This window comes from Hyperolius riggenbachi, chromosome 8 (assembly GCF_040937935.1).
Source record: "Hyperolius riggenbachi isolate aHypRig1 chromosome 8, aHypRig1.pri, whole genome shotgun sequence".
In the NCBI taxonomy this organism is placed as follows: Eukaryota; Metazoa; Chordata; class Amphibia; order Anura; family Hyperoliidae; genus Hyperolius; species Hyperolius riggenbachi.
The window spans coordinates 161,426,355-161,452,041 of NC_090653.1; the positions used below are offsets into that span (position 1 = coordinate 161,426,355).

The 25,687-nt window shown below is 44.9% G+C and overlaps 1 protein-coding gene across 1 annotated transcript in view; it reads right to left on the reverse strand.

The window, feature by feature from the left end:
* KIF4A (kinesin family member 4A) overlaps positions 1-25,687 on the reverse strand; it is a 114,828-nt gene that overhangs the window by 82,260 nt on the left and 6,881 nt on the right. Inside the window, exons 2-3 of the mRNA XM_068247632.1 lie at positions 6,721-6,854; positions 6,523-6,637 (exon numbers count right to left, since the gene is read on the reverse strand). Of these exons, the coding sequence (XP_068103733.1) occupies positions 6,523-6,637; positions 6,721-6,837 (232 nt within the window). The 5' untranslated portion in view covers positions 6,838-6,854. The remainder of the gene's footprint in view (positions 1-6,522; positions 6,638-6,720; positions 6,855-25,687) is intronic.

Consider the following 25,687-nt stretch of genomic DNA (forward strand, 5'->3'; position numbering starts at 1 on the left):
AACAAGCATATGCAGATCAGGTGTTTCTGACATTGTCATATCTGACAAGATTAGCTGCATGCTTGTTTCTTTTGTTATTCAATCACTACTGCGACCAAGTAGATCAGCAGGGCTGCCAGGCAACTGGTATTGTTTAAAAGCAAATAAATATAAGTCTCCATATTCTTCTCACTTCAGTTGAACTTTGGCTCCAAAGGTACACTCTGGGAGTGACAGAGCTTTGTCATGTTGCCCCTACACTTTGGAATTCCCTATCACAATCAGTAAAGAAAGCACCATCCCTGGGGTTATTAAAATCCACACCAAAAAGCCACATATTTAGCCAGGCATTTGCAGACTTGTAGAATTCTTCCTCTGTACCAGAATTTACCAATCAACCAAATACTGGTCTCAGCCATGCTTATGCGCTTTGAGTCCTACGGAGAATAGCGCTTTAAAAATGTTGTGTTTGTAAGGAGCGAATAAAGCACTCTAGGCATTTGGCCTGAGCACTCCTTATAGAACCTTTGGCTTACAGGTAGTCCTCGGTTAACGAACGAGATAGGGACTGTAGGTTCGTTCTTAACCTGAATCTGTTCTCAAGTCCGAACATTTTGCCATCTGTCCCCTTTACCTCCTTTATGATCTCCTGCGCCTCCAGTGTCCCCCTCTGTGTCACCTCTGCCCTTTACCTGTTTATACAAGTTTAAAAGCCATTTTTTCTTTTCTTTATAAAATCGATTTTCTCAAAAGCTACAAGCCCAATTTGGAGAAAAAAATGTTTTTGCTTGTTCCCATGCAAACAGAGAATCCATGCCGTTCGTATTGGCGGGTCGTTCGTAAGTCGTGGACTACCTGTACATCAAGGGTGTGCAAGAAGCTCCAACCAGAGGGTGGTGATGTGATGCATCAGCAGAGATTGGGAGCTGTGCATGTAACAGAAGATCTGCACAGCACTGACCAGTGTTTTTTTTTTTTTTTTTTTTTAAATAAAATGTTAATATTGCACTCCAGCATCAAATTCTGGAACTGGATGCAGCAGGCATTGTATTATCTACCAATGTGATTGCTATGGTTTACTGACATGTACTTTATGGAATGCACATCCACCTCCCATGATATTGCTTTTGCAGTTGTCAAATGTTCATGAAGCCTGTACTGTGCAGCAGTCATATGCATGGTTGCCACACAGTAGATTCACCAACTGCTGCAGCATGAAAGTAGCCATTCTTATCAATTCTTACTTTGTGAATAGATAGATGCAGGCACAACAGAGTGACCTCACATGGTGGACTGCGGTGCTTCTGAGTGAGGGATCAACTACTCAATAGTCAGGGATCAAGCGAGGTTCATGCAGCCTTATATGGAAGACCGGGTTTGTAGGTTATTACACTTAAAGAGACTCTGTAACAATTTTTTCAGCCTTAGTTCTTCTATCCTATGAGTTCCTATGCCTGTTCTAATGTGCTGGGGCTTACTGCAGCTCTTCCTAATTACACTGTCTCTGTAATAAATCAATGTATCTTTCCTCTGTCCTGTTTGTCGGGCTAAGGCTTTGATTGTGTGGAATGTGCAGGGCTGCTTGTGATTGGTAGAAGCGATACACACCCTCTGCAGGCCCCCTGCATACTCACACACTATGCTTAGCTGAGCCTATTAGAAGCTGGTTAGTTTGTTTGTAAACATTGCCTAAAACTGTTAATTACAAGCCAGGATTGCAGCAGAGTGGCAGAAACAGCACAGAGGGGCACAGGAGAAAATAAGGAATAGAATGGTATGCTTTTTAGTGTAAGAATATTAGAGTACAGATTCTCTTTAAAGGAAACCTGAAGTGAGGGGAATACAGAGGCTGCCATCTTCGTCCCCTTACCATAATTCCAGTTGCCTGACTGTTATGCTGAACTTTTGGCTTGGATTTTGAGTCACACCTGCAACAAGCATGCAACCAGTGGAGTCAGACCAGAGTCAAAACATTTGGTATGCAGGGGCGTAGGAATAGACCCTGCAGCCCCTGCAGTTGCAGGGGGGCCCCTAGCAAGTCAGGGGCCCGGAGGAGGAAAGGCTGTCACCACCGGCGTACCTACCGGGGATGCGACTCTCTCAGCCGCAGGGGGGCCCTGCCGCCCGGGGCTGCTCTGGGGCCCGCTCACTGTGCGTGGGGGGAGCGCTGCTCTGGACCCCCCAGCAAGGTGCTCAACTGGCCGCAGCGTCTAATAGACGCTGCGCCAGTTCAGTCCCCGCAGCCCCGCTCCAGCAGCCTGCATAGTCTCCGGCAGGCAGAGCAGGGCTACGGCAAGATGGCCGCCGAAGAAGCCCTACACTGGAGACTATGTGTCTCTAGTACAGGGCTTCGGCAGCCATCTTGCCGTAGCCCTGCACTCTGCCTGTCAGCGCGGGAGATGTGCTGCAGGAGGACTCGGGGAGCTGCGAGCCAGATGCCGGGAGAGGAGAAGACTTCTGTCAGGTAAGTGAATTGGTTTTTTTTCACAGGTGCATTTTTTTTTCTAGTGTCTGCTGCCCACATTGTGATTTTCAGGTGTCTGCTGCCCACATTGTGATTTTCAGGTGTCTGCTGCCCACATTGTGATTTTCAGGTGTCTGCTGCCCACATTACGATTTTCTGGTGTCTGCTGCCCACATTGCGATTTTCAGGTGCCTGCTGCCCACATTGCGATTTTCTGGTGACTGCTGCCCACATTGCGATTTTCAGGTGTCTGCTGCCCACATTACGATTTTCAGGTGTCTGCTGCCCACATTACGATTTTCTGGTGACTGCTGCCCACATTGCGATTTTCAGGTGTCTGCTGCCCACATTACGATTTTCTGGTGACTGCTGCCCACATTACGATTTTCAGGTGTCTGCTGCCCACATTACGATTTTCTGGTGACTGCTGCCCACATTGCGATTTTCTGGTGTCTGCTGCCCACATTACGATTTTCTGGTGACTGCTGCCCACATTACGATTTTCTGGTGTCTGCTGCCCACATTACGATTTTCTGGTGACTGCTGCCCACATTACGATTTTCTGGTGTCTGCTGCCCACATTACGATTTTCTGGTGACTGCTGCCCACATTACGATTTTCTGGTGTCTGCTGCCCACATTACGATTTTCAGGTGTCTGCTGCCCACATTACGATTTTCAGGTGTCTGCTGCCCACATTGCGATTTTCTGGTGTCTGCTGCCCACATTACGATTTTCTGGTCACTGCTGCCCGCCCACATTGCGATTTTCTGGTCACTGCTGCCCACATTGCGATTTTCAGGTGTCTGCTGCCCTCATTACGATTTTCAGGTGTCTGCTGCCCACATTACGATTTTCAGGTGTCTGCTGCCCACATTACGATTTTCAGGTGTCTGCTGCCCACATTACGATTTTCAGGTGTCTGCTGCCCACATTACGATTTTCAGGTGTCTGCTGCCCACATTACGATTTTCAGGTGTCTGCTGCCCACATAAGGATTTTCTGGTGACTGCTGCCCACATTACGATTTTCAGGTGTCTGCTGCCCACATTGCGATTTTCTGGTGTCTGCTGCCCACATTATGATTTTCTGGTGTCTGCTGCCCACATTACGATTTTCAGGTGTCTGCTGCCCACATTACGATTTTCTGGTCACTGCTGCCCACATTGCGATTTTCTGGTGTCTGCTGCCCACGTTACGATTTTCAGGTGTCTGCTGCCCACATTACGATTTTCAGGTGTCTGCTGCCCACATTATGATTTTCTGGTGTCTGCTGCCCACATTGCGATTTTCTGGTGTCTGCTGCCCACATTACGATTTTCAGGTGTCTGCTGCCCACATTACGATTTTCAGGTGTCTGCTGCCCACATTGCGATTTTCTGGTCACTGCTGCCCGCCCACATTGCGATTTTCTGGTCACTGCTGCCCACATTGCGATTTTCAGGTGTCTGCTGCCCTCATTACGATTTTCAGGTGTCTGCTGCCCACATTACGATTTTCAGGTGTCTGCTGCCCACATTACGATTTTCAGGTGTCTGCTGCCCACATTACGATTTTCAGGTGTCTGCTGCCCACATTGCGATTTTCTGGTGTATGCTGCCCACATTAGGATTTTCTGGTGACTGCTGCCCACATTGCGATTTTCTGGTGACTGCTGCCCACATTGCGATTTTCTGGTGACTGCTGCCCACATAAGGATTTTCTGGTGACTGCTGCCCACATTAGGATTTTCTGGTGTCTGCTGCCCACATTACGACATTCTGGTGACTGACTGCTGCCCACATTAGGATTTTCTGGGACTGCTGCCCACATTACGATATTCTGGTGACTGCTGCCCACATTAGGATTTTCTGGTGACTGATGCCCACATTGCAATTTTCTGGTGACTGCTGCCCACATGGCGATTTTCTGGTGACTGCTGCCCACATTGCGATTTTCTGGCCCACATTACGATTTTCTGGTGAACACTGCCCACGTTACGATTGTCTGGTGAATGCTGTCCACGTTACGATTTTCTGGTGAACGCTGCCCACATTACGATTTTCTGGCCCACATTACGATTTTCTGGTGAACACTGCCCAAGTTACGATTGTCTGGTGAATGCTGTCCATGTTACAATTTTCTGGTGAACTCTGCCCACATTACGATTTTCTGTCCCACATTACGATATTCTGGTGAACGCTGCCCACATTACGATTGTCTGGTGAATGCTGCCCACGTTACAATTTTCTGGTGACTGCTGCTCACGTTACTATTTTCTGGTGACTGGTGCCCACATTACGATTTTCTGGTGAACTCTGCCCACATTATGATTTTCTAAAGGCCCACATTACGATTTTCTGGTGAACTCTGCCCACATTACGATTTTCTGGCCCACATTACGATTGTCTGGTAAAATGCTGCCCACTTTACAATTAATTTACAGTGAAACGCTGCCCCATTACGATTATTTGGCACCTATGGGGGGGGCCCCATCCAAATATTCGCAGGGGGGCCCAGTGATTTCTAGTTACGCCCCTGTTGGTATGCATGTTCATTCTGGACAATATTAGTGGCAAAGCATCAGCACTAAAGTCAGGCAAGAGTCATTGTTTATTGGAGAAAGATGGCAGGCTCTGTATTCCTCTCACTTCAGGTTCCCTTTAACTACTCAGGCATGCAGATACACCTGCCAAGCAACAACTTAGAGAATCTGTACACACATTCTTACAATAAAAAGCATACCATTCTATTCATTATGTTCTCCTGGGCCCCTCTGCCGCTTCCTCCGCAATCCTGGCTTTTAATCAGCAGTTTAATCAGCAGTTTTAGGCAGTGTTCACTTTTTTTATATTGCTGTATAGGTTGGTGCTTTACAAGTAAGAAAAATCCCTAGCATTTCCCATTTTAAAGCCAATCCGGCTGCATTAGTTAAGTCTGCGGAAGTAGAGATGCAAAATTGGACAACCCAGCATGCCCTGCAACTTTTTTGCGTACCAAATTGTGTGTACCTAATAGGAGTCATGTGAACTGGGGAATGATCATTTATCAGCAAGAAAAGTAATAGTGATTTTAACTTTTGGATTACCTGCTTAGCATCTTTATTACTTGTTTACCAGATACAAAATAAAGTATTGATTTTATGGCTGACAGTTACACTTTTAAGAGACTCAGAGACGAGTCTTAACCTTACGGCCGCTCCACGCCAACGGGCATGGCCGCGGCGGTAGCCCCAGGACTGCCTAACGCCAATTGGCGTCAAGTCCTGGTGTCGGCTACTGAAGGCGATCGCACGCATCTCCTGTTTGGGTGGCGGAGCTCTGGCTTGCCCTCAGTCTCCGAGCGGCAATCGCTGCTCAGGAGATTTTTAGACTGCAAAACCGCTGTCTTTCTACTGAGTACAGCGCCTGCTGACTGTTGGCGGTGATCGGCTGTCATAGGATGAAGCCTATGACAGCTGATCACGGGGGATTGGCTGGCGGGAAGAGAGTCTAGAAAAAAAAAAAAATATTGTCAAATATTTCCAAAAAGAACCCAAAAAACAAACACATGCGCAGAAGACTGACTGGCTTCGACTGAGCCAGTTACTGGCGCTCACCACGGGCTGAACGGGAGAGAGCAGGACGACGAGTGACGCATCTGTGCTTATGGGGCTGGAGGAAGCCCGGGAAAACAAACAACTAGCTTAACTCGTCTGAGCCCCTTTAAGGCCTATTTCCACTTGAGTAGCAGCCCTTTCCTGCACATGATTTTTGGATGCGGTATCGCAGCCTATTGAAATCAATAGGCTGCATCCGACACGCATGCGGGGGAACAGAAATGATGCATGTTGCAGTTTTCCACAGCATGCATGTCCATTGCAGCGAATGGCATGGCAAAGCGATATGGATGCACATTCGCATAAGCACGGTTTTGGAAATAGACGCAGCCCAGTGAGGAAAATGCTATCTCTCTGGTTGTTGTAAAAATAGTCAACTTTGATATCTAGCAGATTTGTAATTCAATTCATCAAAACATGCAGAAAGAAAGCAAAAAGGCAGAAAAAGCTCTCATGCTTGATTTTGTTGGGCAAGTATGCCTTGTATTGTAGCCAAGACTTACCTTTAAACAAGCCTTTAATGAGAGGAGCTACAGCAGTGTTGTACACCTCTTCCTGCTCAGTTGAAGGATCAAACACATAATCATATGTGAAAGCTTTTTCATTTCCAACAACCACCTGCACAGAAAAACTGAGTGAAAAATGGTGCAAACAGCAACATAACTCATGGAGGCCAGACAGCAGCAAAGAGAAGCATGTACCTGCGGTTCTCCAGGGGCAAATGTAAGGCAGGTCTTGCAGCCTTCATTGATTTCTTTAGGCACCAGAGGACGGCACCTTAATGCAACTCTAACAGGGATACCGTCATCTTTTCCCATGTTACTGCCAAGAGAACCTGTCAAATTACAGAGGGGCAAAAATAAGTAATAAGAATTCTGTATTAAAAAAATTCCCCTTACTTGAAATGTAACGCAATAGGAATATACCGTAACCTTATCTAGTATGAGCAGATTGTGTGTGAAAGACACCCAGGATGCCCCTTTAATCAGTCAGCTTTTCAACTTCTGCACTATGACGCTTTTAGCTGCTTTGATGATGTGGCTGATATTTGTTCATTTTTTCCCCTTCCTTTAAGACAAGCCAGAATGTAAAAGACCAAATGAGGGGTCATGTGGGACCTGCCTGAGATTTTATGCATCGTGTCAACTCCGCTCCTTTTTTGGTACTAGGAAATTGCAGCTCCAAAATATATGGCATAGGGAGCTAAGCACCTCAGAGCATCTACATCACTGTGAGGTATCAGGAACAGGCCCGTTTCCAAGCCCGTGCAGACAGTGCGACTGTCCTGAGCACGGGGCGGAACTGGAGGTGAGGGCACAGTGGTGGGAGAGAACGGGCATAGCACTACAACTCACCTTCCTCAATCCCTGCATGCACACAGCCTCTATCTCCTTCCTCCCAAGCGTCTGTTGCATTGGTAACAGCGCCCCCCGGTGAGGACTTAACCACGTAATGACAGGGGGCGCTGTTATAAACGTCGCGAAGGACGCCTGGGAGGAAGGAGATAGAGGCTGCATGCAAGGGTTGAGGAAGGTGAATTGTAGCGCTATGCCCGTTCTCCCCCACCACTGCCATATTACACATATTGGCAGGACCCATAATTGGCTATACTGGCAGACCCATGCCTAGATACCTATACTGGGGGGACCTATACTTTGCTAACTGATACTATCGGCACCTATATCTGGCTCCGCGGCGTGTGGGGGGAATTTTTACACCCTCGCCCTTGGTGAAAATTTAGCCTAGAAACTGCCCTAATCAGGAGTGAATGTTGTAGCACCACGGGAAAAAAAAAAGGAAGATAACACCTGTCTAGTATACGAGAGGCTACAGTGTGTGAATATACTGATATTCCTGTGCTGCTTGGCAGTAAAAAGGTCCACTGAAAATATAATTCCCAATGTGTGCAAGGGCCCTGACAATCCAAGTGGCGTTTTGTGGGTTGGTCGATTTTAGCCTCCATTGATTTACATTAAAATGGCGGTAAATAGCCACGATCACAATTTTTCAAAAATTCTTTTGCCGACATTTTAATAAAAGTCAATGGAGGCAATTTTTATGTTTGAATAATTATTGAGTTTAACAAACAAGATAAACAGTCATAGTATTGTAACAAATAGTACAGCGCTGTATCCAGCATAGAAACAGTACAAGTACAATGCATATTATATCAGTAACTAGCTGATTGCCCGGCGTTGCCCAGGTATGCATTTGGCTGGTGTTGGCTCCGCCCACTTTTTCTAACCTTAACACACTTGCTCAATGACCAAGTTTGTGAGCTTTGCCATCAATAATTTGCATTGAAATGAAAAAATCTGATTGGCTGTTTGTGGCTCCACCCCCTTTTATGAATTTTAACCCCAGTCACCCAATGACCAACTGTACCAGGTTTGAGGCCTGTGCCATTAACAGTGCAAGAATGGTAGTAATTAAATATTCCCCTTGAAAAGCAATAGGTGAAGTTAGATTCACTTTTGTAGGCTTCACCCACTTTTCTAAATAAGCCCAGTCACCCAGTGACCAACTGTGCAAAGTTTAACCACTTCACCACTGAGGGGTTTTACCCCCTGACCACCAGAGCAATTTTCACCTTTCAGCGCTCCTTCCATTCATTCGTCTATAACTTTATTATTACTTATCGCAATGAAATGAACTATATCTTGTTTTTTCCGCCACCAATTAGGCTTTCTTTAGGTGGGACATTATGCCAAGAATTATTTTTTTCTAAATGTGTTTTAATGGGAAAATAGGAAAAATGTGGGGAAAAAATAATTATTTTTCAGTTTTCGGCCATTATAGTTTTTAAATAATGCATGCTACTGTAATTAAAACCCATGAAACGTATTTGCCCTTTTGTCCCGGTTATAAAACCATTCAAATGATGTCCCTATCACAATGTTTGGCGCCAATATTTTATTTGGAAATAAAGGTGCATTTTTTTCAGTTTTGAGTCCATCCCTAATTACAAGCCCATAGTTTATAAAGTAACAGTGTTATACCCTCTTGACATAAATATTTAAAAAGTTCAGTCCCTAAGGTAGCTATTTATGTATTTTTTTTAATTGTAAATTTTTTAATTTTTTTTTAATTACAAAAAAAAAAAAAAATGGGGAGTGTGGGAGGTAATGAGTTAATTTTATGTGTAAAAGTCATTTATTTGTATGTGAAAAATGTGTAGGGTGTAGTTTACTATTTGGCCACAGTAACTTTTTGTTTTAATGCGACCTCCAAGCTTCCTTCCGGAAGCTTGGAGGAAGAATAAGGAGGCTGGACACGTGAGTTTTTTCTCACAATGATCGCGCTGCCCATAGGAGAGCAGCTGATCATTGCGGGGCTTAGATCAACGAACGGGATTGGATTTTCCCGTTCATTGATCTCTGGGCGAGCGGGCGGCGGCGTGTTTACTAGCGGCGGGCGGCGTGTTTACGAGCGGGAGCGCGGGCAGCGTCGGGAACGCGGAAAGTACGTGTTTCTCCGTCCCTGGTTTTTAAAGGATGGAAAAAGGGGCGGAGAAATACGTACGCGCGGGGGTAAAGTGGTTAAGAACCCTGCCATTAACAGTGTAAGAATGGCTGCAGTTTACATTTTCTTAGTGAAATTTGTATTCGTCTCCACCCACTGATGACCCGGCGTTGTTCATGTATGTGTTTGACTGGTGTTGGCTCCGCCCACTTTTTCTAACCCTAACACACAAATACTCAATGACCAAGTTTGTGAGTTTCGAGGTCCTTGGCATCAATTTGTATTTTCCCATGAAATGAAACAAATCTGATTGACTGTGGCTCTGTCCCCTTTTCTGAATTTGAACCCCAGTGACCCAATGAGCAACTGTACCAGGTTTGAGGCTTGTGCCATGAACAGTGCAAGAATGGCAGCTATTTCAATATGCCCCTTGAAAATCAACAGGTGAATTTTGATTGATTCTTTAGGCTCCACCCACTTTTCTGAATATTAAAGGGAAAAAACTCCAAAAACTCAATGGGAAGCGGCGCTAGTGGGCTTTCTCAGCTGCACTATTCCAAAAGGGGATTCCACAAACCTTTCAATTGAATAAATGTAAAAAAAGGAACATGCGCTTCTAAAATATCAACTACTTTTTAATCAGATAATTGTATGAGTCAACAAATCAATATAATTTAAAAAGGATCCTATACGTATAAAAACAATCCACAATCATCCCACCATCACATTCACACAATCATACACTATGCGTGACCTGCCGCATATAGCCTTCCAGCACCAAGAAAAATTTGTTTAGTTTCCAGGATGCAGTTCACTTTGGGAAAAAAAGGGAGCTCAAGTTGCAGCGTTACAACGAATAAAACTTGCGAGTCCTTTAAAAAAAGACCCAGTGTGTCCACAATGGCAGGTAGAAAAATTTTATATGCTCTCCACCGTTATAGAGAAACTCCAGGATTAATCCTCCCAAGGTTGTAATGTGGTCTATAATGTGCTTCTTAGATATATATAAAATTGCTCATATCATTGATCCACTCAAGGTACCTTAAGTTAGATGATCAGGTCCTGCGTGGCTAAGAACTCCACAACTCTCCGTCTAGATTGCGGGGATACCCGGCGGCCTACGTCACTTCCTTCTGGCAATCCCAGTGGTGACGCTCGCTCTTCCGGGATCTTCGCTTGTAGTGCCTTTGTAGTCGGTGACGTCACCTTAAAGATATAGGAGCTCTTTTTCGAAGTGCAGCCGCTAAGCGCTTCTACGGCTCACAGCTCTTAGATATCTTGACACATAGAAGACAGAGTCAATATCTTCACCTCTACGCGTTTCAGCTAAATAACGTTAGCCTTCTTCAGGAGGAACCTATATCTTTAAGGTGACGTCACCGACTACAAAGGCACTACAAGCGAAGATCCCGGAAGAGCGAGCGTCACCACTGGGATTGCCAGAAGGAAGTGACGTAGGCCGCCGGGTATCCCCGCAATCTAGACGGAGAGTTGTGGAGTTCTTAGCCACGCAGGACCTGATCATCTAACTTAAGGTACCTTGAGTGGATCAATGATATGAGCAATTTTATATATATCTAAGAAGCACATTATAGACCACATTACAACCTTGGGAGGATTAATCCTGGAGTTTCTCTATAACGGTGGAGAGCATATAAAATTTTTCTACCTGCCATTGTGGACACACTGGGTCTTTTTTTAAAGGACTCGCAAGTTTTATTCGTTGTAACGCTGCAACTTGAGCTCCCTTTTTTTCCCAAAGTGAACTGCATCCTGGAAACTAAACAAATTTTTCTTGGTGCTGGAAGGCTATATGCGGCAGGTCACGCATAGTGTATGATTGTGTGAATGTGATGGTGGGATGATTGTGGATTGTTTTTATACGTATAGGATCCTTTTTAAATTATATTGATTTGTTGACTCATACAATTATCTGATTAAAAAGTAGTTGATATTTTAGAAGCGCATGTTCCTTTTTTTACATTTTCTGAATATTAATCCCAGTCACCCAGTAACCAGCTGTGCAGAGTTTGAGAACCCTGCCATTAACAGTGAAGAAGGGCTGCAGTTTACAATTCCCCCCCCCCCCCCAAAAAAAAATCAGTTTGACTCCACCCACTTTTTGTAACCTTGACACAGTCACTACTCAATGTCCAAGTTTGTGAGCTTTCCGGTTCCTGGCATCAAAATTGTGCTAATGAAAGCAGCTTATCCAGTTCAGAAATATGGCTGTTTGTGGCCTCTACCATTCACCATGTAAGAATGACAGCAGTTCAAATTTTCCCCTTGAAAATCAATAACTGAATTTTGATTGGCTCTTGTAGGCTCCACTTTTCCAAATATTAATCCCAGTCACCCAGTGACCAACTGTGTCAAGTTTGAGAACCCTGCCATTAACAGTGTATAGCTGCAGTTTATATTTTCCCATGTAAAAAGTTAGTAGTTTTTGGCTCCGCCCACATTGTCTAACCTTGACACACAGTCACTCAATGACCAAGTTTATGAGCTTTGGGGTCTTTGGCATCAATAAGTTGCATTTTACCATTGAAATTAAACAAATCTGATTGTTTTTTGCCAGCTCCATTTTCAGAATTTAAACCCCAGTTTCCCAGTGACTGATTGTACCAGATTTAAGGCCTCTGCCATTAAAAGTGTATGAATCGCAGCAATGTAAATATTCCCCTTGAAAACCAAAAAGTGAATTTTGATTGGCTGCTGTAGGCTCCGCCCACTTTCATGAATATTAGTCACAGTCACCCAGTGGCCAACTGTGTCAAGTATAAGAACCTTGCCAACAACAGAATGGCTGAAATCTAAAATCTCATTGGCTGTTTGTGGCTCCACCCCCTTTAGTGAATTTGGACCCCAGTCACCCAATGACTGACTGTATCAAGTTTGAGGCCTCTGCCATTAACAGTGTAAGAATGGTAGCAATGTAAATATTCCCCTTGAAAATCAATTGGTGAATTTTGAGTGGCTGTTGTAGGCTCCACCTACATTTCTGAATATTCATCCCAATCACCCAGTGGCCAATTGCGTCAAGTTTGGGAACCTTGCCATGTAATAAATTAAGTTGGTGGCACCGCCCACTTTTTCTAACCTTGACATACAGTCACTCAGTTATCAAGGCTGTTTATGGCTCCGCCCCTTTCTTAATTTGAACCCTAGTCACCCAGTGACCAACTGTACCAGGTTTGAGACGTCTGCTATTAACAGTATAAGAATGGTAGCAGCCTAAATATTCCCTTTGAAAATGAAAACAGGATTTTTTATTGGCTGTTGTAGGCTCCACCCACCTTCCAAAATCTTAGGCTCAACACACACCATACAATCTTGGTTGTTCAATCTTACCACTTTCATGTAGTATAAGAGCTTATCCAATCAATCATTCAAGGTATTTTCAACCTGTTGGCCCTTATATTACATATATTTGGTAAATCTGTACAACCAAGATTGTATGGTGTGTGTTGAGCTTTAATCTCATGCACCCAGTGAGGAGGGCTGCAGTTTCTATGTTCCCAGTAAAATTTGTTTTTGGCTCCACCCACTTTTTTGTAAACTGAACACACAGTCACTCAATGACCAAGTTTGTGAGCTTTCAGGTTCCCGGCATCAAAAATGTGGGAATGGAAGCAGTTTATCCACAAAGGAAATCTGATTGGCTGTTTGTGGCTCCGCCCCTTTAGTGAATTTGAACCTCTGCCATTAACAGTGTAAGAATAGAGCAGTTTAAATATTCCCCTTAAAAATCAATAGGTGAATTTTGATTGGCTGTTGTAGGCTCCACCCACTTTCTTGAATATCTCATTCACCCAGTGACCAAGTGTGCCAAGTTTGAGAGCCCTGCGATTAACAGTCTAAGAATGGCTGCATTTTACATTTTCCCATTTAAAATGAAATGGCTGAAATTTGATTGTCTGTTTTAGGCTCTGCCCACTTTTCCTGGATTTGTAATCTCGATCCCCAAGTGACCAACTGTGCCAAGTGTGGGGACTGGCTCAATTACTGTGAGAATGGCAGCCTTACATTTTTTCCATTGACATGAATGGGTGAAATCTGATTTGCGGTTTGTAGCTCCGCCCAGGTGTGCAGGGGGGGCCGCGAGACCCCCAGAACCTATCATCCCAGGTAGTAAGGGATCTGTGTACCAAGTTTCGTACAAATCGGTCAAGCCGTTTGAGTGAACGAACACACACACACACACACACTTTGGAATTCCACACTGGTATTTCAAAGTACACCGGTTTTCTAATTACAAAGATATCCAAAGAGACCAGAATGATCTAATCTACACCACTTGAAGATCTCCTTGCTCATTAGTACTGACTTCATATTCTATTCTTTCAGGTATGCAATTGAATAATTCCTCCCTCCAATCGCTATGCTTAAAGTGTACCAGAGCTCTGTTAAATAAAAACATTTATACATACCTGGGGCTTCCTCCAGCCCTATTCGCTCGGATCGCTCCCACGCCGCCGTCCTCCGCTGCCTGCAGCTTCAGAACCAGGTCCCGTCATTGCTGTCAGCCTGGGCCAGTTTACGCAGGAGAAGTGCGCTCATTGCGTATCTCTCCAGCAGGCATTGGAGAGATTCGTAGAGGACGCACTTCTCTTACGCCAGACTGGCTCCGACTGACGGGACCCGGTGCTGAAGCTGCAGGCAGCAGAGGACAGCGGTGTGGGAGCGATCCGAGCGGATGAGGCTGGAGAAAGCCCCAGGTATGTATAAATAATTTAACAGAGCTCTGGTTTCCTTTAAAAAAAAAAAAAAAGTGTACCAGAGCTGAATTCAAAAGTTTTATAAATACTTGGGGCTTCCTCCAGCCCCATGTGCACGGATCACTCCCACACCGCCGTCCTCAGTTTTCTCCCTCTTCGGTACCGGGTCCCATAAATTCAGCCAGTATGCGCAAAAGTGCACCCTCTACGTATCTCTCCAGCAGCTGGAGATACGTAGAGGGCGCAGTTTTTTTGCTCAGACTGGCTGAAGTTACAGGACCCGGTACCGCAGAGGGAGAAGACTGAGGTCAGTGGCATAGGAGCAATCCGTGCGCATGGGTCAGGAGGGAGCCCCAGGTATGTATACAGGATCTTCTCAAAAAATTAGCATATTGTGATAAAGTTCATTATTTTCTGTAATGTACTGATACACATTAGACTTTCATATATTTTAGATTCAAATACACACAACTGAAGTAGTTCAAGCCTTTTATTGTTTTAATATTGATGATTTTGGCATACAGCTCATAAAAACCCAAATTTCCTATCTAAAAAAATTAGCATATTTCATCCGACCAATAAAAGAAAAGTGTTTTTAAAACAAAAAAGTCAACCTTCAAAATAATTATATTCAGTTATGCACTCAATACTTGGTCGGGAATCCTTTTGCAGAAATGACTCCTTCAATGCGGCGTGGCATGGAGGCAATCAGCCTGTGGCACTGCTCAGGTGTTATGGAGGCCCAGGATGCTTCAATAGCGGCCTTAAGCTCATCCAGAGTGTTGGATCTTGCGTCTCAACTTTCTCTTCACAATATCCCACAGATTCTCTATGGGGGTTCAGGTCAGGAGAGTTGGCAGGCCAATTGAGCAGAGTAAAACCATGGTCAGTAAACATTTACCAGTGGTTTTGGCACTGTGAGCAGGTGCCAGGTCGTGCTGAAAAATGAAATATTCATATCCATAAAGCTTTTCAGCAGATGAAAGCATGAACCCACTTTTGAACCAGAAACAGCGGCAGAAGCACCTGACCTGGGCTACAGAGAAGCAGCACTGGACTGTTGCTCAGTGGTCCAAAGTACTTTTTTTTCGGATGAAAGCAACTTTTGCATGTCATTCGTAAATCAAGGTGCCAGAGTCTGGAGGAAGACTGGGGAGAGGGAAATGCTAAAATGCCTGAAGTCCAGTGTCAAGTACCCACAGTCAGTGATGGTCTGGGGTGCCATGTCAGCTGCTGGTGTTGGTCCACTGTGTTTTATCAAGGGAAGGGTCAATGCAGCTAGCTATCAGAAGATTTTGGAGCACTTCATGCTTCCATCTGCTGAAAAGCTTTATGGAGATGAAGATTTCATTTTTCAGCACAACCTGGCACCTGCTCACAGTGCCACAACAACTGGTAAATGGTTTACTGACCATGGTATTACTGTGCTCAATTGGCCTGCCAACTCTCCTGACATGAACCCCATAGAGAATCTGTGGGATATTGTGAAGAGAAAGTTGAGAGAGACGCAAGACCCAACACTCTGGATGAGCTTAAGGCCGTTATCGAAGCATCCTGGGCCTCCATAACACCTGAGCAGTGCCACAGGCTGATTGCCTCCATGCCACGCCGCATTGAAGCAGTCATTTCTGCAAAAGGATTCCCGACCAAGTATTGAGTGCATAACTGAACATTATTTGAAGGTTGACTTTTTTTGTTTTAAAAACACTTTTCTTTTATTGGTCGGATGAAATATGCTAATTTTTGGAGATAGGAAATTTGGGTTTTCATGAACTGTATGCCAAAATCATCAATATTAAAACAATAAAAGGCTTGAACTACTTCAGTTGTGTGTATTTGAATATAAAATATATGAAAGTCTAATGTTTATCAGTACATTACAGAAAATAATGAACTATCACAATATGCTAATTTTTTGAGAAGATCCTGTAAAACTAAGTTAAACTTAGCTCTGGTTTCCTTTAAAGTTTAATTTCTGCATCTAGCTGCTATGATCTGCCATTCTATGAGCGCCTGATTTTACTTTTTTTTAGAATATTATGATGTGAAGCAATACTTTGCATTTCTACTACACCCAAGTGTGTCTGTGTATATTTCATGTAATAAGTCTGGTCTCCACTGGTTCATATCTCTGGCACTATGCTAATTTGGCACTGACACTTACACAATAGTGCTGCTACCTGTTTATTTAGAGTTCAATCTACTTGGATCTGCCACAGGCCAAGCTCAGTCTCACACCTGTAGTCAGCTTGCAATTAGGTCTGCTAAGCAGAGGCTAGCAGCATTTACTTCATAAAATGAGTTATTAAGTCGATTAGACCTTGGTCGATGTCTGCACCAGTATTTCTAAGTACACCTGTTTTCTAAGTACAAAGATATCAACCAGAATTGAACCAGAGTGAAACAGAAGGAACAGACTTAAAGTGGATCCGAGATGAACTTTTACTCATTGCATAATTGTGTTCCTTACATATAGTTTATAGGGCATTCCTCAAGCCAAATACTTGTTTTGTTTTAATACCCTAATTTCCTATAAACTAAATAAGCCACACCCACAGCTTCTCCAGAGTGCCTTGGTGCTTGCAAGGGATTGTGGGATTTCAGTCTGGGCAGGTGAAAGGTGTTACTAGCTATAGATTTCAGAGGCAGAGTTTTCACAATCTGAGAGCTGCAGTGCAGATACAGATCAGTTGCCTGTGTAATGGAGGAGATAAGAGTGGAGTTTTCACAGAATGTGCAGATTAGCATGCCTAGATACAGATAAGCTTGCCTGTGTGTGTAATTGTGTAATAGTGACAAGCAGAAAACATGTCTGCTCCCATTGTATCACAGGAAAAAATATTAATATACTGTTGAAGCTGTTTGAAGATAGATTTGCTGTGTAAACTATCTAAACTTTAGATAAGATATAGAGACAAGTCACTTGTTATATTTAGTTTTTCATCTCGGATCCGCTTTAAGACTGCTCATCTGACTCATGGTTAGTTGCAAAATATTTTACCTGGTCATCACCATTACCCAGTTTTCCCCAGATCTCTACACGCTACATCCTCCTGTCAGCAACACTCTGTACATTTCTCCCTCATCTCCACAGCTTGATTCTCATGAAATTTTCCTATTCCTACAACCTCATTTTATGTCTCATGCTACTTCCACCCATAAATCAAAAACTCGCCCTCTCCTTCAGTCTCTCTGCCTCGTCCTAGTTGCAGGCGACATTTTACTAAACCCTGGGCACTCTCTTCCAACTCACTCCTCTCTACTAGTCACACCACTAACAGCCAGCCACAGACACATCCCAACGACTGAACCTTATTAATATTCCTCTTCTCCACCCACCTCCCCCACCTATCTCTGCTGCCCTCTGGAATGCTCGCTCAGTCTGCAACCAACTACTTTTTTTATTCACAACCTTTTACTTCCAATGCCTCCACCTTTCTTTGGGGGGGGGGGGGGGGGGGGTCACTGAAACCTGGCTGGCCGACAGTCTCACCTGCTGCCTTATGAGGGATTCCACTTCAGGTTACACGCCTAGAAGTGGGAATAAAACATGGAGGTGATGTAGGCACTCTCTCTGATGCATGCTCCTTTAAGCCACTCAGATTTCTTCTCATTGTCTGTAGTCCAACTATACTCTCCCTCTAGCCTCCAAATCGCAGTTATTTACCGCCCTCCAGGCTCTGCTTCTATTTTCTTAGATCACTTCTCTGCATGGCTCCTCAAATTCCTGTCCTCTGAAATCCCTACCATCATTATGGGTAGGGTTGCAGGGAAAAAAAAGGCTCACCCTGCTCCTGCAAAAGTCCATGTGGCCACAGCATAGGTGTAGCCAGTAGTAGGTGGCCGCAGCATAGGTGTAGCCAGTAGTAGGTGGCCGCAGCATAGGTGTAGCCAGTAGTAGGTGGCCGCAGCATAGGTGTAGCCAGTAGTAGGTGGCCGCAGCATAGGTGTAGCCAGTAGTAGGTGGCCGCAGCATAGGTGTAGCCAGTAGTAGGTGGCCGCAGCATAGGTGTAGCCAGTAGTAGGTAGCCGCAGCATAGGTGTAGCCAGTAGTAGGTAGCCGCAGCATAGGTGTAGCCAGTAGTAGGTAGCCGCAGCATAGGTGTAGCCAGTAGTAGGTAGCCGCAGCATAGGTGTAGCCAGTAGTAGGTAGCTGCAGCATAGGTGTAGCCAGTAGTAGGTAGCTGCAGCATAGGTGTAGCCAGTAGTAGGTAGCTGCAGCATAGGTGTAGCCAGTGGCGGTGGCGTGTATGGAGCTGGGGCCGGCTACGTGGCTAACAGCCACGGCTCAGCGGCTCTGGCTCCTGTGCGATTTCTGGAGTTCGACTGCAGCGCGCCCTGGGTCCCTGGACACTCTGCCACACATCCCTGGAGGCGGGGGTGAGGCAGTCAAGGGAGAAAAGGGGGAGATAAACAGAGAAGGGTCGGAGCCCTGTGTGCCGGGCAACCTTCTTAAAGCTCAAGTATAAAGTTGCGCCACAGTCCCCAAAGTCTAAGTTACACCAATTTCACCAGTTGCTGGGATCGCTGCAGATAGTCCAGTGTTCAAAGATTACTTCAGTAGTTACTGATGCGCTCTCCACAACCTGAAACATATACAAGCTCCACATAGGGCAATATTGTTCAGGCTGATACTATTCTGTGAATACACCTCCGTGCCCTTGTGTCTGTGAATCAATACGTGCCACACTCTATGGACCCTCGTCCCCTCTCTCTATAGGCTCACCAGATATGAGCCACCTCAGCTTCCAGGTGGATCTTAGGCAGTGCTCATAAACAACTTACTGGTATTCTCGATCCTGTAACAATAAATGATCTCCACATAGGGTAATATTGTTCAGACTGAATATAACTCACACAGTAACTATCCTCTGTGCTCTCAATTTGTGTTTGTGACGCTCCCAATTGCTGCACACCAAATGCTCACCAGATGTGGCCCACCTATATCTGCAGGTGGATCATGCGTTTGTGATACCTCCAGATCAATTCAACGGCACTTGTCAAAGTTCTAAACATCTCGAGGCTCCTTTTTAATCCAGTAAAAATCTCAAAAAAAAAACAAAAATCCCCATAGCGTAAAACCATTAGTTTGCTTCTGGGCGCAATAGTGTTACACTTACGCGTTCAGGTAGGTTTTCAGCATGTAACATATACAGCTTTCCAATGCCCATCCGCTGGAGTGTAGGGTAGAATGGCTGCGGCGTTCCACTCCAATCCTCCCTGCAGGGTTTAATTTAGTCCGTGCTGCTAACAGTGACCGGCCCGTTCGCTTCCGTGTGGTACGTCAGACGTTAAGCTCCGCCCTACGCCAGACTCATTAGGGGCTCCACCTCCTGACACCACTATACCTAGTTACTAACTGCTGGTGATAGGCTCTCCTCCCGCGATCGCATAATGGGCATGGTTTACATTAAAACATTACATATTCGCAACCAATTCCATTCTAAAACAATTAGGATCAATGTAAAATTGTCACTTTCCTTGGTGTTAGTGGTTGAATATAACATGAATTCATTCATGTCAAGTGCATATTAATAGATGTATGGACCTTTAAAATGGACCATAAACTTGTTGCATAATCAATCATTAGATATGTGACAGTTAAGATCAAATCCTATGTTCAATCCATCAGGAGTCAAGGTTTTCAAGTTGAATATCCATCTTCCTTCTGCCTTGGATATTTCTTTAGTGAAGTTGGATCCTCTCCATTTTTACATATTTCTCCAGGGCTATACATTTTAACCACTTGAGGACCTAGGGCTTTCTACCCCTTAAGGACCGGCCACTTTTTTTCCATTCAGACCACTGCAGCTTTCACGGTTTATTGCTCGCTCATACAACCTACCACCTAAATGAATTTTGGCTCCTTTTCTTGTCACTAATAAAGCTTTCTTTCGGTGCTATTTGATTGCTCCTGCGATTTTTACTTTTTATTATATTCATCAAAAAAGACATGAATTTTGGCAAAAAAAATGATTTTTTTTAACTTTCTGTGCTGACATTTTTCAAATAAAGTAAAATTTCTGTATACATGCAGCGCGGAAAATGTGGACAAACATGTTTTTGATAAAAAAAAACCCCATTCAGTGTATATTTATTGGTTTGGGTAAAAGTTATAGCGTTTACAAACTATGGTGCAAAAAGTGAATTTTCCCATTTTCAAGCATCTCTGACTTTTCTGACCCCCTGTCATGTTTCATGAGGCCTAGAATTCCAGGATAGTATAAATACCTCCCAAATGACCCCATTTTGGAAAGAAGACATCCCAAAGTATTCACTGAGAGGCATAGTGAGTTCATAGAAGATATTATTTTTTGTCACATGTAAGCGGAAAATGACACTTTGTGAAAAAAAAAAAAAAAAAAAAAGTTTCCATTTCTTCTAACTTGCGACAAAAAAAAATGAAATCTGCCACGGATTCACCATGCCCCTCTCTGAATACCTTGAAGGGTCTACTTTCCAAAATGGGGTCATTTGTGGGGTGTTTACTGTCCTGACATTTTGGGGGTGCTAAATTGTAAGCACCCCTGTAAAGCCTAAAGGTGCTCATTGGACTTTGGACCCCTTAGCGCAGTTAGGCTGCAAAAAAGTGCCTCACGTGGTATTGCCGTACTCAGGAGAAGTAGTATAATGTGTTTTGGGGTGTATTTTTACACATACCCATGCTGGGTGGGAGAAATATCTCTGTAAATGACAATTTGTTTTTTTGTTTTTTACACACAATTGTCCATTTACAGAGATCTTTCTCCCACTCAGCATGGGTATGTGTAAAAATACACCCCAAAACACATTATACTACTTCTGAGTACGGCAATACCACGTGAGGCACTTTTTTGCACCCTAACTGCGCTAAAGGGCCCAAAGTCCAATGAGTACCTTTAGGATTTCACAGGTCATTTTGAGAAATTTCATTTCAAGACTACTCCTCACGGTTTAGGGCCCCTAAAATGCCAGGGCAGTATAGGAACCCCACAAATGACCCCATTTTAGAAAGAAGACACCCCAAGGTATTCCGTTAGAAGTACGGTGAGTTCATAGAAGATTTTATTTTTTGTCACAAGTTAGCGGAAAATGACACTTTGTGAAAAAACACAATTAAAATCAATTTCCGCTAACTTGTGACAAAAAATAAAATCTTCTATGAACTCGCCATACTACTAACGGAATACCTTGGGGTGTCTTTCTAAAATGGGGTCATTTGTGGGGTTCCTATACTGCCTTGGCATTTTAGGGGCCCTAAACCGTGAGGAGTAGTCTTGAAACGAAATTTCTCAAAACGACCTGTGAAATCCTAAAGGTACTCATTGGACTTTGGGCCCTTTAGCGCAGTTAGGGTGCAAAAAAGTGCCACACATGTGGTATCACCGTACTTGGGAGAAGTAGTACAATGTGTTTTGGGGTGTATTTTTACACATACCCATGCTGGGTGGGAGAAACACCTCTGTAAATGACAATGTTTTGATTTTTTTTACACACAATTGTCCATTTACAGCGGTATTTCTCCCACCCAGCATGGGTATGTGTAAAAATACACCCCAAAACACATTGTACTACTTCTCCCGAGTACGGCGATACCACATGTGTGGCACTTTTTTGCACCCTAACTGCGCTAAAGGGCCCAAAGTCCAATGAGTACCTTTAGGATTTCACAGGTCATTTTTGTTTCAAGACTACTCCTCACGGTTTAGGGCCCCTAAAATGCCAGGGCAGTATAGGAACCCCACTAATGACCCCATTTTAGAAAGAAGACACCCAAACGTATTCCGTTAGGAGTATGGTGAGTTCATAGAAGATTTTATTTTTTTGTCACAAGTTAGCGGAAATTGATTTTAATTGGTTTTCTTTCACAAAGTGTCATTTTCCACTAACTTGTGACAAAATAAAATCTTCTATGAACTCACCATACACCTAACGGAATACGTTTGGGTGTCTTCTTTCTAAAATGGGGTCATTAGTGGGGTTCCTATACTGCCCTGGCATTTTAGGGGCCCTAAACCGTGAGGAGTAGTCTTGAAACAAAAATGACCTGTGAAATCCTAAAGGTACTCATTGGACTTTGGGCCCCTTAGCGCAGTTAGGCTGCAAAAAAGTGCCAATCATGTGGTATCGCCGTACTCGGGAGATGTAGTATAATGTGTTTTGGGGTGTATTTTTTACACATACCCATGCTGGGTGGGAGAAATACCTCTGTAAATGACAATTGTTTGATTTTTTTTTTTTACACACAATTGTCCATTTACAGAGATTTCTCCCACCCAGCATGGGTATGTGTAAAAATACACCCCAAAACACATTATACTACTTCTCCTGAGTACGGCGATACCACATGTGTGACACTTTTTTGCAGCCTAGGTGCGCTAAGGGGCCCAACGTCCTAATCACAAGTCATTTTGAGGCATTTGTTTTCTAGACTACTCACGGTTTAGGGCCCCTAAAATGCCAGGGCAGTATAGGAACCCCACAAGTGACCCCATTTTAGAAAGAAGACACCCCAAGGTATTCCGTTAGGTGTATGGCGAGGTCATAGAAGATTTTATTTTTTGTCACAAGTTAGTGAAAAATGACACTTTGTGAAAAAAAAAAAAAAAATCGATTTCCGCTAACTTTTGACAAAAAATAAAATCTTCTATGAACTCGTCATACACCTAACAGAATACATTGGAGTGTCTTTTTTTCTAAAATGGGGTCCGTTTCTGGGGGTTCCTATACCGCCCTGGCATTTTACGGGCCCAAAACCGTGAGTAGTCTGGAAACCAAATGTCTCAAAATGACTGTTCAGGGGTATAAGCATCTGCAAATTTTGATGACAGGTGGTCTATGAGGGGGCGAATTTTGTGGAACCGGTCATATGCAGGGTGGCCTTTTAGATGACAGGTTGTATTGGGCCTGATCTGATGGATAGGAGTGCTAGGGGGGGTGACAGGAGGTGATTGATGGGTGTCTCAGGGGGTGGTTAGAGGGGAAAATAGATGCAATCAATGCACTGGGGAGGTGATCGGAAGGGGGTCTGAGGGGGATCCGAGGGTTTGGCTGAGTGATCAGGAGCCCACACGGGGCAAATTAGGGCCTGATCTGATGGGTAAGTGTGCTAGGGGGTGACAGGAGGTGATTGATGGGTGTCTCAAGGTGTGATTAGAGGGGGGAATAGATGCAAGCAATGCACTGGCGAGGTGATCAGGGCTGGGGCCTGAGGGCATTCTGAGGGTGTGGGCGGGTGATTGAGTGCCCTAGGGGCAGATAGGGGTCTAATCTGATAGGTAGCAGTGACAGGGGGTGATTGATGGGTAATTAGTGGGTGTTTAGGGTAGAGAACAGATATAAACACTGCCCTTGGGAGGTGATCTGACGTCGGATCTGCGGGCGAACTATTGGTGTGGGTGGGTGATCAGATTGCCCGCAAGGGGCAGGTTAGGGGCTGATTGATGAGTGGCAGTGACAGGGGGTGATTGATGGGTGGCAGTGCCAGGGGGTGATTGATGGGTGGCAGTGCCAGGGGGTGATTGATGGGTGATTGACAGGTGATCAGTGGGTTATTACAGGGAAGAACAGATGTAAATATTGCACTGGCAAATTGATAAGGGGAGGGGGTCTGAGGGCAATCTGAGCGTGTAGGCGGGTGATTGGGTGCCCGCAAGGGGCAGATTAGGGTCTGATCTGATGGGTAACAGTGACAGGTGGTGATAGGGGGTGATTGATGGGTAATTAGTGGGTGTTTAGAGGAGAGAATAGATGTAAACACTGCGTTTGGGTGGTGATCTGATGTCGGATCTGCGGGCGATCTATTGGTGTGGGTGGGTGATCAGATTGCCCGCAAGGGGCAGGTTAGGGGCTGATTGATGGGTGGCAGTGACAGGGGGTGATTGACAGGTGATCAGGGGGGATAGATGCATACAGTACACGGGGGGGGGGGGGTTATCAGGAGGGGGCAGTGGGCAGGGGGGGGGGGGGGGAAGAGATAAAAAAAAATAGCGTTGACAGATAGTGACTGATGGGTGATTAGGGGGGGTGATTGGGTGCAAACAGGGGTCTGGGGGGTGGGCAGGGGGGTCTGAGGGGTGCTGTGGGCGATCTGGGGCAGGGGGGGGGGAGAAATCAGTGTGCTTGGGTGCAGACTAGGGTGGCTGCAGCCTGCCCTGGTGGTCCCTCGGACACTGGGACCACCAGGGCAGGAGGCAGCCTGTATAATACACTTTGTAAACATTACAAAGTGTATTATACACTTTGTATGCGGCGATCGCGGGGTTAACATCCCGCTGGCGCTTCCGTATAGCCGGCGGGATGTTGCGGCGGGCGAGCGGTGACAGGCGCCGGCGGGGGATTGCGTTACGGATGACGCGATCGCTCCGCCCATGCCCTTAGAAGGACCGCCGCCTCTGTGGGTGAGCCGGTCCTTCAGGGCTCCACTTCCCGGCCGCCTCTGTGCGTTAGGCGGTCGGGAAGTGGTTAATCCTGCTGGGTTCTTATGATGTGTTCTGAAGTGATTGGATACACTGGCTTTCCAATCCTTTTTTGGAGGTTATTCACATGTTCCCTAATGCGTTTCAACAGCTCCCTTGTAGTTCTCCCTATGTACTCTAGTCCACAGGGACACCATAGGATGTATACTACTCTTGTTGGCCTGGTGCACACCAAACTGCTAGCAGATCCGCAAAATGCTAGCAGATTTTTAAACGCTTTTTCTTCTTTTTCTGTAGCGTTTCACCTAGCATTTTGCGGTTTTGTGAAGCGTTTTTGGTGTAGTAGATTTCATATATTGTTACAGTAAAGCTGTTACTGAACAGCTACTGTAACAAAAAACGCCTGGCAAACCGCTCTGAAGTGCAGTTTTTCAGAGCGGTTTGCGTTTTTCCTATACTTAACATTGAGGCAGAAACGCATCCGCAATCCAAAATCTGCAGCAGTCCGGGAGTATGCGTTTCGGCAAAATGCCTCCCACTCTGGTGTGCACCAGCCCATTGAAATACATTACCCTAGCGGATCCGCACCCGCAAGCGGATTGCAAACCGCAGCAGAAACGCTCTGGTGTGCACTAGGCCGTTCTGCAGGTTATGCATTGTTTAATCTTACAGCTTCTGTTGGTATTTCTTGATACAATGTGGTTCCCACGTATGGCCTTTGCTTCTCTGCATCCCATGCAGCTTCTACATGGAAAAAAAATCAATTTTGTCCCAGCGTGTCACTCCCGGACATCCTGGAGGGTTCAATGTAGCTAGACACCAGAGTGGATTTAAGTACCGGGGCCTTCCTGTAAATAGAGGCTTTTCAGACAATACTCTTAATATACCATCTGCTGCGATAATGTTCCAGTTTTTCTTAAGGAACAAACCAACAGAGAATATATCCCAGTGAGAAGACAGGAACCAGCAGCTTATTTTCTTGCGCTTTTGCAAGCTGGCTGAAGCATGACTCGCACACAGTTTTGGCCGGCGTTGCCGGCTTTGGACATGCCCAACTTTGATCTTTATCGGGTAAGTGTCTATGGGCCGGA